The 15,575-nt window shown below is 43.4% G+C and overlaps 2 protein-coding genes across 2 annotated transcripts in view; one reads left to right on the forward strand and one right to left on the reverse strand.

Annotated features, from left to right (window-relative positions):
- Positions 1-15,575, reverse strand: part of FAM240A (family with sequence similarity 240 member A) — a 35,568-nt gene that overhangs the window by 11,639 nt on the left and 8,354 nt on the right. The window contains exon 2 of the mRNA XM_061127785.1: positions 1,429-1,625. Coding sequence (XP_060983768.1) covers positions 1,429-1,625 — 197 coding nt within the window. The remainder of the gene's footprint in view (positions 1-1,428; positions 1,626-15,575) is intronic.
- LRRC2 (leucine rich repeat containing 2) overlaps positions 1,623-15,575 on the forward strand; it is an 81,486-nt gene continuing 67,533 nt past the window's right edge. Inside the window, exons 1-6 of the mRNA XM_061128792.1 lie at positions 1,623-3,293; positions 8,432-8,617; positions 9,471-9,587; positions 10,857-10,963; positions 11,967-12,080; positions 12,337-12,429. The gene's annotated coding sequence lies outside the window, so the exon portion shown is untranslated. The remainder of the gene's footprint in view (positions 3,294-8,431; positions 8,618-9,470; positions 9,588-10,856; positions 10,964-11,966; positions 12,081-12,336; positions 12,430-15,575) is intronic.

Here is a 15,575-nt window from a genome sequence, read left to right on the forward strand (position 1 = left end):
TCTTTCCCTTTTATTCTGAAGGTGTTCTATGTATGCTTGTGTGTGTTCGGGTTTTAAAAGGTATGCAGAGGACTTGCAAATTTAAATAGATACATATTTGAAATCTCATTTCTATTTGAGCCCTGTTGGCTCAGATGGTAAAGCGTCTGCCTACAATGCGGGAGACCCAGGTTTGATCCCTGGGTTGGGAAGATAACCTGGAGAAGGAAATGGCAACCCACTCCAGTACTCTTGCCTGGAAAATCCCATGGATGGAGGAGCCTGGTAGGTTACAGTCCATGGGGTCGCAAAGAGTCCGACATGACTGAGTGACTTCGCTTTCTTTCTTTCTATTTGAGCACTATTTTAGTCTTAATTTCTAAACTTTCCTTTGAAAGTGCAATATTTTTAAAGTATAAGAAGGGGGGAAAGCCCTGCCAATCTAGAATTGTTTACCCAGCAAAGCTATCTTTCAAAAACCAGAGGTGAGATAAAATTGTATTCATATGATTGCAAGGTTCTTACCCTCTACAGAAAATGATGTATCACTTGAAGGTAGAATGTGATAAGTATATAAATCCTAAAGCAACCACTAGAATAACACATGGAGATATAGTTAAAAAGCCAATAGAGGAGATAAAATGGCTAGCATACACATGCCCCACAGCCCCTGGCTACACACTAGTTGTGATCTTAGTGAAAAGATAGCAACTGAACTGTTCCCTCTGAAGGAACAGACAAGCTGGCCTGTCCTTTCCTGTGTCCTGTAGGTGATTCCCTGCAGTCATCGAGAGGCTGTGTATGTGAGGGTGGTGAAGTGCCACTGTTTCCAGAGACAGCAACCCAGGTCTGCTTGCATGAGTCACTGCTCTCCACTCGACTTGCTTGGCTAGAACAGGGTTGCACACCAGAGGGCGCAGAGCCTCCCAGAACCACGCAGGACATCCTATGTCATTATCCAAATGAGCACTGAGCATTAATTGGCCATTGTCTCCTTTGTTTGATTGCTCTTCATGGATACATCTGTTGACCTGCTCCACAAATTTAGTGTAACCCTCACACACTAGAAATGGTGACAGAGAGGAGAGATCTTTCTGGTTATAAAGATGAGAGGTGTGTACACTTGTTAACTTGGAAGAATTTCTTAAATTACTGCCCATAACCATAGATGGTGGCAGCACCACATGCAGGGAAAATTAAAATACATTGCATCCTCTAGGATTGGCATTTTTCTGGGGAAATAGATTTTGCTTTCAAAAAACACACAAGCAAAGGTCATTATGATGTGTCCATGTAGGTTCATGAATTGTAACAGAGTACCCTCTGGTGGGGCATGTTGCTGGTGGGAGAGGCTGTGTGTAGTGGGGTTGTGCTGTGAACCTAAAACCACCCTAAAAATCAAAGTTTATTTTTAAAAATTAATAATAAAAAAGTAGACAAGGCACGTACTTTCTCAGTGCACTTCTTCCCAGGCGATGTTCTTCTGATTCTCGGTAGTAAGTCTGTTTGCCAATTTCCCTTTCCCAGAAGCGTTTGAGCTCGTGACAGGTGTTCCGGCAGAAGACCTCCCGGCGGACGTACTGATTGTTCATCCCCTGAAAAAGAAAATATTGACTGAACCCCCACAGAACATGCTCCCTTATACTCTGGAAGGTACAGATCCTGCTGTTTCACACCTGACGGAGGCCTCATTCAGGCACAAAACCTCATGATGGGGACACACTGGTTTACTGATGGGATCCAGGGATGTGACTGCAGAAGCCCCCTGCTGAAGCATGTCACAAGTGAAGTGAAAGTCACTCAGTCCAACTCTTTGCAACTCCATAGACTATAGTCCATGGAGTTCTCCAGCCAGAATACTGGAGTGGGTAGCCTTTCCCTTCTCCAGGGGATCTTCCCAACCTGGGGATTGAACCCAGGTCTCCTGCATTGCAGGTGGATTCTTTACCAGCTGAGCCACAAGGGAAGCCCAAGAATACTGGAGTGGGAGCTTATCCCTTCTCCAGCATCTGACAAATACCTCTGTCCTTCATTCCCCCTGACAAATGAATGACTTCTCAGCTTTTTATCAGCAGGAATTATGAGCCAGGCATTTTATGCTATTGGTCCCTTTAGTTATCATATCTCCATGAGTCAATATCCCCTTCCTCATTTTCTAGGCGAGACGTTTGAGGAGTGATTAAATTCGCTCGAGGTCTCATGGCTGTAACAGGCAGAAGGCAGTCTGCATACCTCTGAATATTTTCAGGCTCTTTACTAAAGAGATTCGTCACAGAAAATAGTCCCCACATCTGACACAACAGAGCAAGCAGCTCGGTGTACACGTGCATGTGTGTACACACACATGTGTGTATACGCACACTTGTGTGTGGAATCACACATGTCAGGTACTCAATAATGCTCACTTTTTACAAGAGGAGACCACTGCCCAACTCCCAGACCTTGGTGGGTCCAGCAGACAGGTCAAAACAGGGGCTGAGGGGTGACAGTGGGCGCAGGGAAAGAAGTTAACGGGCAACTGGAGATGTCCAGGGAGGAGCTAGGACCAGGTGGCAGAGGCAAGGGTAATGGAGGCATTCTGAAGAGGTCAACTCCACATGGTGAACGAAAGTGAGGGGTGTCAGTGGCGCTGCCCTGGACATGCCTGTGCAAAGACGGGCAACCAGAGAAAGAGGGTTGTGCAGAGCAACTCCTAGCAACGTTGGACAGAGGTTGAGTTGTCTGGGCACTAACATCCAAGGGAACTACTGAAGGTGCCTATGGATACTTGGTCTGGAATCAGCATGAAGTTCTGGATCACAGCTCTCCCAGAGGGACGGGCAAGGACACTAGGGCAGGATGGAGGTGAGACAGGTTTGAAACCAGGCGTTTACTCCAGACCTATCAACTTGAGGCACCTGCTGTTTGCCAATAATTCTCCAGGTCTCAGTCTCCTCATCTTTAAAATTTCTCTGAAGATTAATTTTGATCATAAAAGCAAAAGTGTTTTGCAGTTTATGAGTTCTGATCTAAATACACATAGCCTTTTGTAATTCTAAAACCTCAAATTGTACAGGATATGACAATAATTAGCAACAAGTAATCATCGCAACTTCCCCCCAACTTTTTTTCTGTAGACATAAAATAATTATACTTCTCTTTTCTTTCTGAATCAGTGTCTGTTGACCTTCACTGACCTTGGAGTGACTTGGGGAACTTTACAAAAAATGGATGCCAGGGATTCCTCTTTAAGGAGTCTAATTTCATCAGCCTTGAAAATGTACTAGGTGTCAGGATTTTTAAGTTCCTCCTGTGATTCTAAAGTGCAAGCCAAGGTGAGAACTCAGTCTTTGATCCTGTCCTCTTGTGTGTTGGTCATGTCTGTGTCCAGAGCTGACTCCAGGGAGGCTGAGGGAGTGAAGGCTGGGCCTAGGTATGTCTAAGCAACAGTTATCTTTCAGGGAAGACACTATTTTGCAGGTAAGGAGGTTGAGTGGCAATCTGACCTTATCAAGGTCATATAGGTGGTAAGTGGGGCAGCTGTCATACTCAGGGCCTGGGCCCCATCCCCTGCCTCAGCTGTCCCCTAAGAAGGAGGAGAGTGACTTTCTTATCTCCTGGAAATGCTCAGTGATCTCACACTTTCCTGGCAAAAGAGCAGAGATCCAACTGTCCTTGCAGTAAGTTCCCAGAGCTTTTAGGAAATGAGATTATCCTATGTTTTATTTAAATATATTAAAGTGTGTACTGGTGCTCAATAAATATTTGTTGAATAAATGCCCCCACCTCCAAGTTATCTTTATCCTGAAGGTCTGGCCAGGAAGTGGCAGTGGTCCCTGTGGCGGTGCTTCAGGCATTGAGGGCCAGTCTGTGGGGCCAGTGAGGGGCACCCTGAGGCCACCTGGCCTGGCCTGAGGGCCTCGGGGTGCTTCCTAAGGGCAGGGACATGCAGGATGAGGGGGTAGGAGCACACAGAGTGTGAGAAGTGGACTCTGCAGAGGCCTATGGTGAGAGCCCTGCAGAAGCAGAGGGACAGAAGCAGATGGGGTGGCCTGGTAACTTTTTCAGGTTGTGGAAATGTTTTATATCTTGTTTCTCATCATGGTGACACAGCTGTATCCAATGCTGAAACTTAGCAAACTGTACACCTAAAACAGGTGAATCTTATTACACATAAGTTGTGTCTCAATAAATAGAGAAAAATTGTCTTCTTTCTTTGGACTAGAGATTCATCCAAGTTCCCCAGCTCTAACCTCCTGGGAGATTCAGCATCTCATTGTTAGGATTTAGCCCATTCCTTCAGGGATAATACACATTTCCAGGAACATTTGTGTTTTCTGGCTTCTAAAATGAGGACAACTACTCTAGCTTGCAGAAATGTGACAAGGAAGATATCAGTAGTCGGAAAGTCCTTTGAAAATGCGGAGGATTGTCCTTGATGAATAAGTGACTATTCGTCTGTATCTGCTCAGCCAACAATACTATTCACCAGACGGCGTTCCCAGGTGGCACAGTGGTAAAGAATCTCCCTGCCAATGCAGGAGACACAAGAGACACAGGTTCGATCCCTGGGTCAGGAAGATCCCTTGGAGGAAGAAATAGGGCAACCCATTCCAGTATTCTTGCCTGAAAAATTCCACGAACAGAGGAGCCTGGCAGGCCACAGTTCTTGGGGTCGCAAAGAGTCAGACATGACTGAATGACTGAGCACATAGCACATAGCATTCCTGTCAAGAGACTCAATAGTATTCCTTCCAGTCAATCACCACCAACTCAGAAAAGCCATAACTTCAATGACAATGATAAACTTTACTTCACAAAATTAATGCATGCTTAAAGAGAACAGCAGCATGTAACACCTTCATAGAATTCAGTTAAACAAAGTGTGTTGAAATTTTCACCATCCGTGAGGCATCAGTACTGCCCCAGGGGCCAATTGATCTTAGTGAGCCAGCTGAGACAAAGGCACATTTGCCCACTGTGAGTGCTAATTGCCCACTGTGAGTGCTAATCATTTAACTTCCCAAGTCTCTGGTTACTCAGGATATAAAACCCAGATTGAGGGATGTGAGAGTTATCTCCATAAGAATACTATGACTCTCGGCTAGTTGTGGTTCAGGCTAGTTGTGGTTCCCTGTGTCCCAGCTGACCGAGGAAATTCCCAGGTGAGGGAGCTTGGCAGCAGCAATGGAATGAATGAACCAGCAGCAGGGCCTACAGAGATGCAAAACCCACCAGCTCTGATAGGAGGAGCTGTGGTCCCACTGGGTGGAGCAGACACTCACTACTTTTCTCTCTGTCCTCTGAGCATGCTTTATTGACTATGCCAAAGCCTTTAACTGTGTGGATCACAACAAACTGGAAAATTCTTAAAAGAGATGGGAATACCAGACCACCTGACCTGCCTCCTGAGAAATCTGTATTTGGGTCAAGAAGCAACAGTTAGAACTGAACGTGGAACAGCAGACTGGTTCCAAATCGGGAAAGGAGTACATCAGGGCTGTATATGGTCACACTGCTTATTTATATGCAGAGTACATCATGAGAAACACTGGGCTGGACGAAGCACAGGCTGGAATCAAGATTGCCAGGAGAAATATCAATAACCTCAGATATGCAGATGACACCACCCTTATGGCAGAAAGCAAAGAGGAACTAAAGAGCCTCTTAATGATGAAAGTGAAAGAGGAGAGTGAAAAAGTTGGCTTAAAACTCAACATTCAGAAAACTAAGATCATGGAATTTGGTCCCATCACCTCATGGCAAATAGATGGGGAAACAGTGGAAACAGTGACAGACTTTATTTTTTTGGGCTCCAAAATCACTGCAGATGGTGACTGCGGCCATGAAATTAAAAGACACTTGCTCCTTGGAAGAAAAGTTATGACCAACCTAGACAACATATTAAAAAGCAGAGACATTACTTTGACAACAAAGGTCCATCTAGTCAAAGCTATGGTTTTTCTAGTAGTCATGTATGGATGTGAAAGTTGGACTATAAAGAAGGCTGAGCACCGAAAAATTGATGATTTTGAACTGCAGTGTTGGAGAAGACTCTTGAGAGTCCCTTGGACTGCAAGGAGATCCAACCAGTCCATCCTAAAGGAGATCAGTCCTGGGTGTTCATTGGAGGGAGTGATGTTGAAGCTGGAACTCCAATACTTTGGCCACCTCATGCGAAGAGTTGACTCATTTGAAAAGACCCTAATGCTGGGAAGGATTGGGGGCAGGAGGAGAAGGGGACAACAGAGGATGAGATGGCTGGACAGCATCATCGACTTGATGGACATGGGTTTGGGTGAACTCTGGGAGTTGGTGATCGACAGGGAGGCCTGGTGTGCTGCAATTCATGGGGTCGCGAAGAATTGGACATGACTGAGCAACTGAACTGAACTGAATGTTAAGTCTTACTGTAAAGCTACAGTAATGAAGATGTGTGATTTCAGCAAAAAAAAAAAAAAAGGCCAAAAAAACACATCAAAGACATGTCTCGACAAATAGTGTTGAAACAACAGGATACCAATACGTGAAAAAAAAAAAGCAACCAGAAAATCCTCTAAGGCCCACACTATATATAAAAATCAACTTGTTATAGATCTAATATAAAATGTAAAACTATAAAACTTCTAAAGAGAAAATCTAGTGGGTTTTTTTGTGTGTGTGACTTGGGGCTAGGTAAAGAATTCTTAGACATGACATAAAAAGCACACTCCATGAAAGGAAAAAAATTTCAATAAATTGGGCTTCTTCAAAATTGGAAAGTTTTGCTCTCCAAAAGAGAATGAAAAGACGAGATACAAATTGAGAAAAAAGTGTTCTCAAATCGTGTTTATGACAAAGTATTTGTGTCCAGAATATATGAAGAACTATCAAAACTCAGCAGTGGGAAAGCAAACAACCCAAGTAAAAGATGGAAAAGCACTTCAGCAGACACTTCACTGAAGAGAGTGAACAGATAACAAGTAAACATTAAAAGACATTGAACATCATTAGCCACTAGGAAAATACAAATTAAATGAAAAGTGCAGAGATACCACTACATCCTTATAAGAATGGCCAAAATAAACATTTATATATTGACAATATCAAGTGCTAGAGAGGAGAGGTGTAGAGCAACTGGAACTGTCAATGTATGACTTGTCAAGTTAAACATATTCCCACCATATGACCCATCAATTCCATTCCTAGGTATTTAGCCTAGAGAAATGCAAACTATGGCTTCCCAGGTGGCTCAGTGGTAAAGAATCCACCCGCCAATGTAGAAGAAGCAAGTTCCATCCTTGGGTTGGGAAGCTCCCCTGGAGAAGGAAATGGCAACCCACTCCAATATTCTTGCCTGGGAAATCCCATGGACAGAGGAGCCTGGCTGGCTATAGTCTATGGGGTTGCAAAAAAGTCAGACACAACTTTAGCGACTCACCAACCAACAACAATGAATGTAAACTAATGTTCTAGTAAAAATCTGTACATCTATACACAGTTCTATTTTTCATGCCAGAAAGGGGAGACAACCAACAGTCTTTGAATGTGTAAATAACTGTTGAACATCTGTAGGATGAAATACTGTGCAGTAATAAAAAAAGAATACTGTTGATATTTTCAATAACTTGGATGAACCTAAAAGGCATTCATGTTGAGTGGAAGAAGCCAGTCTCAATAAACTATATACCCTTTATGATTCCATTTATACAACATTCTTGAAAAGACAAGCCTATAATAACTGCTTGGGGTTAGAGGTAGGGGGAGAGCATAACTTCAGAGCCAGAGCATGAAGAAATTAGGGGTAGGGGTGATGGAATTGTTCTGATCCCGACTGTGGTGGTGGTTCCACAGACCTGAATATGTGATAAATTCTTAGAACTGAGCATGCACAGAAGAGTCATTTTGCTCTATGTTAACATACAAATCAAAATTTGAAAATAGAACAGAACTGTTTTTGATTTTTCACTGATTTGATAAGATTCAGTCATTGAAAAGTGTAAAGATTATTTATAATCCCTGAAACACCACAGAACCTTCTCAGTTGTTGCATGGACCAGCTGCATTGGTATCACCTAGGAGTTGTTATGAATGCAGAGTTTATCAAGACCAAAATCTGAATCAAAATCTGCATTTTAATCTGATCCCTAGATGATTCATGCACATAGGAATGTTTAAGAAGCTCAGCTTCAGAATTACAAAGACCAGAATTTAGTACATCCTCTTAAGCATCAGTCTTCTGAGGAGCCCACTGTAGTTGAGCATCTCTATTTGAACGGATGTTGATTCCTCTGAGGTTTAGCATCTCCCCCTCAATATGCACTGTTTTTGTTTACAGGATTTCATCTTATCAGTGCCTTGTTAAATGAACACTGGAATGGATTTCTGGTTCTCTCACAGAGCTGTTTTGAATTCATTACTTAAATATATAAACTACACATGGAAAAGTCCTGTTGAGATTTCTAAGCAGTGGAATTCCACCTTTCCCAAACAGGTGTAAGGTGAGAGTTCAGAGGGAAAGATGAACCCCAGTGACTGAAAAAGACAGGGTTACAGGAACTCTCTCCATTCACTTCTCCTCGAGAAGTGCAAGATGAACTTCCATCCCACGTGCACTCAAGTTCAACATCATTTACCTTTGTGATGAATCTGCTGCTATCTTGATACAGTGTCAAGGAGGGTGAGTATTGCAGCTAGGGTTTGCAACAGCCCCGGTCTGGTCCTGAAACCTCAGGGCATCAACCCTTTATATGTGGAGGGGAGGTGTTTCAGAAACAACTCAGCCTTTCAAGGTTACAGGCACCAAATTAGTAGCAGAATCTCAGAGATATCATTCCAGGCACACGATGACCTCCTTCCTGGTGGAAAATAGCCCCCATCGCCTGTTCCCCCTACCCACCCCAGGGCAGGTAAGCTTCTGCTCTGGCAGGCCCTGCAGGGACCATGACTTGGCTGGAACCAGAGTTATTGTGCAAAATATGCTCTGGATTATCCATGAGCTTGAACCTGCTGTGCATCAGGCTAACCTCAGCCCTTCAGAGAGTAAACGAGCCCAGGATGGTGTGACAAGCCACACTTTGGGGTCACTTTACAGGATGACTTGGAGATGTGTGCTGCCCTTTGGAGCTGCTAATCCACTCACGGTGCTTGGTGATGACATTTCACAGTTTGGTTAGTTCTCCCCCAGCGGGAGCAGGAACTGAACACCGATGACCATCTTCCAGCAAAGGCATTAAACTGAGAAGGGCTTCTCAGTTGAAAGGGGCCTTCAAGCAATTTCAAGGAGCTTGTTGTGTTCTTGGGTTAAACATCTGAAATAGTCCCTATCTGAGGACAGTCAGGTCATCATCAGACCCTGCTGGGCTACTAGTAAGCGTGCTTATAACTTAGTTATGTGAGTGTGAGTGTCAAAGCTCAAGCCTCCACTGTAAAATCCGAGGGCAGTGAAGCAAGTGGAATTGCTGATGTTCAATCTGCAGAGGTATTCTAATAAATCTTTTCTCTCCTATTGTGAATGCCTCTTGGAATGGCAGAACCAGATCGTGCAGTGGAGGTTTTCTCATCAGGGGAAGAAGGTGCTACCCCTCAAAGCATCACCTATTCAAAACAATAGCAACAGCAACGCTGATATCACTGGACTGTATGTAAAGGTAAAGATACCCATTTTGCTTTTACTGTTTTTCTGCTGATACATGTTATATGCAAACAGAGAGGATAGGATAAAAAAGCTATTAAAATATTTCTTCTGTAAGTTTTTAACTCCGTTTTCCTCTTTAAAAGAAATCCACAATGGAACAATACTTAATAGGTGAAAGATTGTCTTGAAAGTTTTTTTTAAACTGACATGCTATATGCATATATTCCTCAGACTTTAGACAAACCATTAGCAAGTCCTTTAAGAAAAAATGTATCAAACTGAGCTTCTGAAGAGTTGCTGCTCCTTTGGTGTTCACAAGTGATCTGAAAAACCTACTTAAGGCCCTAGCATGGAATTTCACAACCTCCATAATTCGTTTACTCCACAGGACAAACATTTCTGATTTTCGTAGTTTGACTGAATTTTGAATTGACAATACAGAGTCAAAAGATTGACAGACCCATGTGACCCATGACATTGCTGAACCACTGAATTCACCAACCCTAGAGGCTTCCAGCCTTAGGAAACCATAATAAGTGAGAACATGAATTTCCTTTATGGTCCTAAGTCAGTTGAGATGTTCTTTCATATCTTTTCCCCTAGAATGTAATCTATTCTTTCTCCTTTCCTGTTTTTTCTGAATTTTCCCTCTCCTCTTCTTTCTGGTAAGGTTTCCATACACACTGGCTCAGACATGCACATGGCAAAAGGTATACATTTAGAGGCTCTGGGCTTCCCTGATAGCTCAGCTGGTAGAGAATCCGCCTGCAATGTGGGAGACCTGGGTTCAGTCCCTGGGTTAGGAAGATCCCCTGGGGAAAGGAATGGCTATCCATTCCAGTATTCTGGCCTGGAGAAGTCTGGCCTGGGTCGCAAAGAGTAGGACACGACTGAGCAACTTTCACTTTCTTTTGGAGGCTCTGGATTTGAATCTCAGCTCTGTCACTAGTTGATTCACATTGGTTAAGTAGTTTTGTTAAGTCTCAGCTTCTTCATTGTAAAAGAGGAATGATAAAACCTATAGAGAGGGACTTCCCTGGTGGTCCAGTGGCTAAGACTCTGAGCTCCTAATGCAGGGTGCCTGGGTTTGATCCCTGGTCAGCAAACTAGATCCCACATGCCGTGACTAAAGATCCCACATTCCACAATTAAGACCTGGCACAGCCAAATAAATAAATAAATAAATATATATATTTTAAAAGCCTGTAGAGAGATATAATAATGGTAAACAATTGTTTTATTATATTATAAATAAAAACTAATGTTTATTAACTCTTTTTAGGTGTCTGGTACTGTTCTAAGCTTTATAGGTACATACACAGTATGCTACACCTAAGACTGGGGACTATTGTCACTCCCACTTCATAGATAAGACCGTGGCACAAAAGGGTAAGCATCTTATCTGAGGTCATATCGACAGTAAGTGACAGATTGGGGTATGAACCCAAGCAGTGTGACTTTAAAGCCCTTAATCCATCATGAGCTCCAGCATTGTTGAAGGTCACACCCAGATTTCTCTGGGTCTCTGCCCTGTGCTTCCATCATCTGTTCCCCAGTGATAAGTTACATGGGGATGGGGGTTGAAACTTCATGCAAAGCTGTGGGGCTGCCAGATAAAGTGAGAAGAGAGGACAGCACTCAAGCCAGACCACCCCCCCCCCCCCCCCACCCAGGGGACATTTCTTGGGTACCAAGGTCATGTCAGTACCAGCAGGGCAGCTCATAGAGACTCTGTTGGGGACTTGCTGTTTTCTTCATTTGAACTGTTTATTTTGAAATAATTCTAGATTCACAGGGAATTACAAAGAGATGTACAGGGCGGTACTGCGCACCCTCCACCCACTTTCCTCCAGAGTCAGCACCTTGTATAGCCACAGTACAAGAGCAAAACCAAGAAATACACTGGTACCATCCACAGAGCTTCTTCAGATTCCCCTGGTTTCACAAGCACGTGTGTGTGTGTGTGTGTGTGTGTGTGTGTGTGTGTGTGTGTGTGTGTGTAGCTCTGTGTAGTTTTATATGTGCAGATTTGCACATTTACCATCACAGTCAAGGTACAAACTTGTTCCATGGTACGGATCCCCTGTGTTTTCCTTTTATACTCGCAGCCACTTCCCTCCTTCCTTCCCCCCCAACCTCTGCCAACCACTAATTTTTCCTTCATCTCTGCAATTTTGTCATTTCAATAATGCTATATACTGCAGAAACCATGCAGTGTGAACTTCTGAGGTTGACTTTTTGCATTCAGACAGATTTCCTTGAGATCCCTTTAAGCTGTTGTGTGTATCAATGGTTTGTTCCTCTGCATTGCTCAGTGATGTGATGCCCATGATGTGAATGCATCAGCTTCTTTCATTATTTACCTATTGAAGGATGTTTTAATTGTTTCCAGTTTTTTGGATGTATACCCAAAGCTTCTATGAACATCCATGTACAGGCTCTTTGAGAACAGACAAAAATCCTTCTCTGGAATAAATACCCACGAGTTCAATTGCTGGGTCATATGGTAAGTATTTGGGCTTCCCTGGTAGGTCACCTAGTAAAGAATCTGCCTGCAATGTGGGAGACCCTGGTTCAATTCTTGGGTTGGGAAGACCCCCTGGGGAAGGGATAGGCTACCTACTCCAATATCCTTGGGCTTCCCTGGTGGCTCATATGATAAAGAATCCACCTGAAATGCAGGAGACCTAGGTTCGATCCCTGGGTTGGGAAAGTCCGCTGGAGGAGGGCATGGCAACCCACTCCAGTATTCTTGCCTGGAGAATCCCCATGGACAGAGGAGCCTGGTGGGCGACAGTCTATGGTGTTGCATGAAGTCAGACACGACTAAGCGACTAAGCACAGGTCAGTCCATGGTAAGTATTAATGCAAGTTTAGGTTTTTAGGAAACTGCGAAACTGCTTTGTTTTTTAAAAACTATTCTTTTTAAAATAATTTCACACAACAGAAATTTTGTTAAGAAGGAATAGTACAAAGAGTTTCATACTGTCACCAGGATTAAACAAATGTTAATTCTGCAACATTTGCTATAGCATTTCCTACATCTCTCTCTTTCTCTCTACCTATCATCTGTCTCTATCCATCCATCCATCCATCCATCCATCATCTCATTTCTGAACTGTTTTAAAGTAAGCTGCATATATCATGTCATTTTCCTCTTTGTTGTTGTTGAGTCGCTAAGTCATGTCTGACTCTTTGTGGCCCCATGGACTGAACCACACCAGGCTTTCCTGTCCTTCACTATCTCCCAGAATTTGCCCAAACTCATGTCCATTGAGTCAGTGATGCCATCCAACCATCTCATCCTCTGTTGCCCCCCTCTCTTCTTGCCCTCAATCTTTACCAGCATAAGGTTCTTTTCCAATGACTAGGTTGTTCATATCAGATGGCCAAAGTACTATAGCTTCAGCTTCAGCATCAGTTCTTCCAATGATTATTCAGGGTTGATTTCCTTTAGGATTGACTGGTTTGATCTCTTTATAGTCCAAGGCACTCTCAAGAGTCATTTTCCTCCTAAATACTTCATATTTCAGTGTGTATTTCCTAAGAACAAGGACATTCACTTACATAACCACCATATAGTGGTCAAAATGAGGAAATTTAACAATTATTATCTCAAACACATGTTTTTCAGATTTTTCTCAATGCAACTGATAGCAGTTCGCCCCCCTGAAATCCAATCCAAGATCATACAGACACCGCATTCACTTGTCATGTCTCCTTGATCTCCATTAATCTGGAAAAATTGCTCACCCTTTTAATTTAATTAACTAATTAATTTAGGTCTTTTGTGACAGTGACAGTTTTTACTACCATAGGTCAGTATTTTGTAGAATACCCTTCCGCTTGGCTTTGTGTGATATCTTGTCATCATTAGAATCAGATTATGGATTTTTGGCTTAAGTGCCACTGAAGTGATGTTTCCTGTTCAGGGCCCCCTAGCAGGAGGCACAGATAGCCATTTGTTCCAGTGTTGGTGGTTCAGTGTTGATCATTGATTAACATAGTATATGCCGGTTTTATCCACTGTAAAACTATTATTTCTCCCTTTATTTATAAGTATTTTGTGGGGAACTAATATGAGACTGTGTATATATCTTGGTGCTCGTCAAACTTTCAGCCTCTAGGTTTAGCATTCACTGATGACTCCTGCTTGCAACATTTTTTTATAATAATAAACATTTTTATAAATCTAATTCGATCTTTCCTTCTACATGTATTAGCTGGCATTCTACAGTAGTGCTTGCTCTTCTCAACTATCCGTCTATCTATTGGTCAGTCTAGATACTGTCAGTATGGACTCATGGATTATTATTTGATTCAATGGATTATAATCTGTTATTACCATTTTTTATTTCAGTGCCCAGACTATTGCAGATTTGGCGAGGGGTAGCCTCTTCAAGCTGGATTCTAGCCAGCTTGTTTTTTGACACGTTGCCATCCTTCCCTGGTGGTTCAGACAGTAAAGAATCTGCCTGCGATGCAGGAGATCTAGGTTCAATCCCTGGGTTGGGAAGATCCCCCAGAGAAGGGAATGGCTACCCACACCAGTATTCTTACCTGGAAGATCCCATGGACAGAGGAGCCTGACAGGCTACAGTCCATGGAATTGCAAAGAGTCTGACATGACTGAGCGACTGACAACAAAAACAACATCCTTCTTGAGGCCTTCCTTACTTTTCGGCACAAGATGTTCCAGGCTTATCTTATACCTTTCCTGCCCCAGTCCTGGTATCAACCACTTCTCTGTGAAGCCCTAACTCCTTTTACTGAGAAAAGTGTTGATGCAACGTGACCAGTGTGCTGGGTGTGCCTATTGCATTGGAGGGGTCACAGCTCCTGAGCGCTCTCAGCATCTGGGTTTTGAGCTTTCTGAAGTTGAGTTAGGGGGATGCTGTCTAACCTGATGCTGCTTGATTGGTTTCTCGTTGTATTCATTCCTAAGACAGCCCCATACACTGGAAATGGGATGTTTTCGGAGTTGAGGGTTGGAACAATGCCCTCAGTGCTAGGCTTGGCCTAGCAGGGTGCCTGTGAGAGTTATACAGCTAAAGCAGTCCTTGGAGGACAGGAGAGAAGCCAGGGCAGAGCATTTGGAAAATGCAGCTGCTTTGCTCCTCACGTAGCTCCTGTCCCAGAGGAGACCCTGCTAGATGGAGATATTGTTGCTTCTGCTGTTGATTTTGTTGTCATTGTACACAGCCTTTCTTAAAAATAAGGGATTTGTGCTGATTCAATTTTTGTCTCAAAATGGTGAAGGAGAATTCCAAGGGTTGCCAGAGCCCAGCTGGATTTTGTGATGTTGCGCTCAACATGGCACCATACTCTTAGCTCTGAGAGCTGAGTTATCAGATATGGTGGTGGGGATGGACAGAGAGAGAGAGCAAAATAAATAGCATGAAAACAGGACTGTCTGACAGAAGATAACTACCCAGGTTTAAAAACCCTCCTCCAAATGGGCCAAGGGAAACCCAGTTAGGAAGACCAGCCTGCATACCAGGTATCCTAATCATCAAGAGTCATTCAGCTCTAGGCCAGTGGGGACCTGGTCTAGCCAGCAGGCTCACAAATGGGACTTTGTGAGATCCTATTTATAAGGAACAGGGCTGCTTTACTAAGCTTGGGGGCTTCGTGGAAGCAAAAACGTCATGAATCATTGGTTAGAAGAGGGCTGGCAGGAAATATACTTCTAGCCCAGACCAAGGAAGTGGAAGAGTCCCCAGAAAGGGCCATCCCTGACCTTTGCAATAGGGCTCTGAGAAGCCCCTCATTAGAGGAAAGTACTTTCATTCAGCACCAAGATGCAAATACTGCCCCTCAACAATGTTAGGCCTTTTACAGGCAAGTTCAAGGTCAGTAAGGCAGAAATTGGGGGAGGTCAACACAGCCTCTTACTAACCTGGGTTTTGCAACACTGCAAGTATTTATATGGGTTGCATGATATTTCTGGCCCTTAATTCAGCTGCTTTTCTGGGATAAGCTCACTGGAGCAGGAAAGGCT

This window comes from Dama dama, chromosome 24 (assembly GCF_033118175.1).
Source record: "Dama dama isolate Ldn47 chromosome 24, ASM3311817v1, whole genome shotgun sequence".
NCBI classification, from domain to species: Eukaryota; Metazoa; Chordata; class Mammalia; order Artiodactyla; family Cervidae; genus Dama; species Dama dama.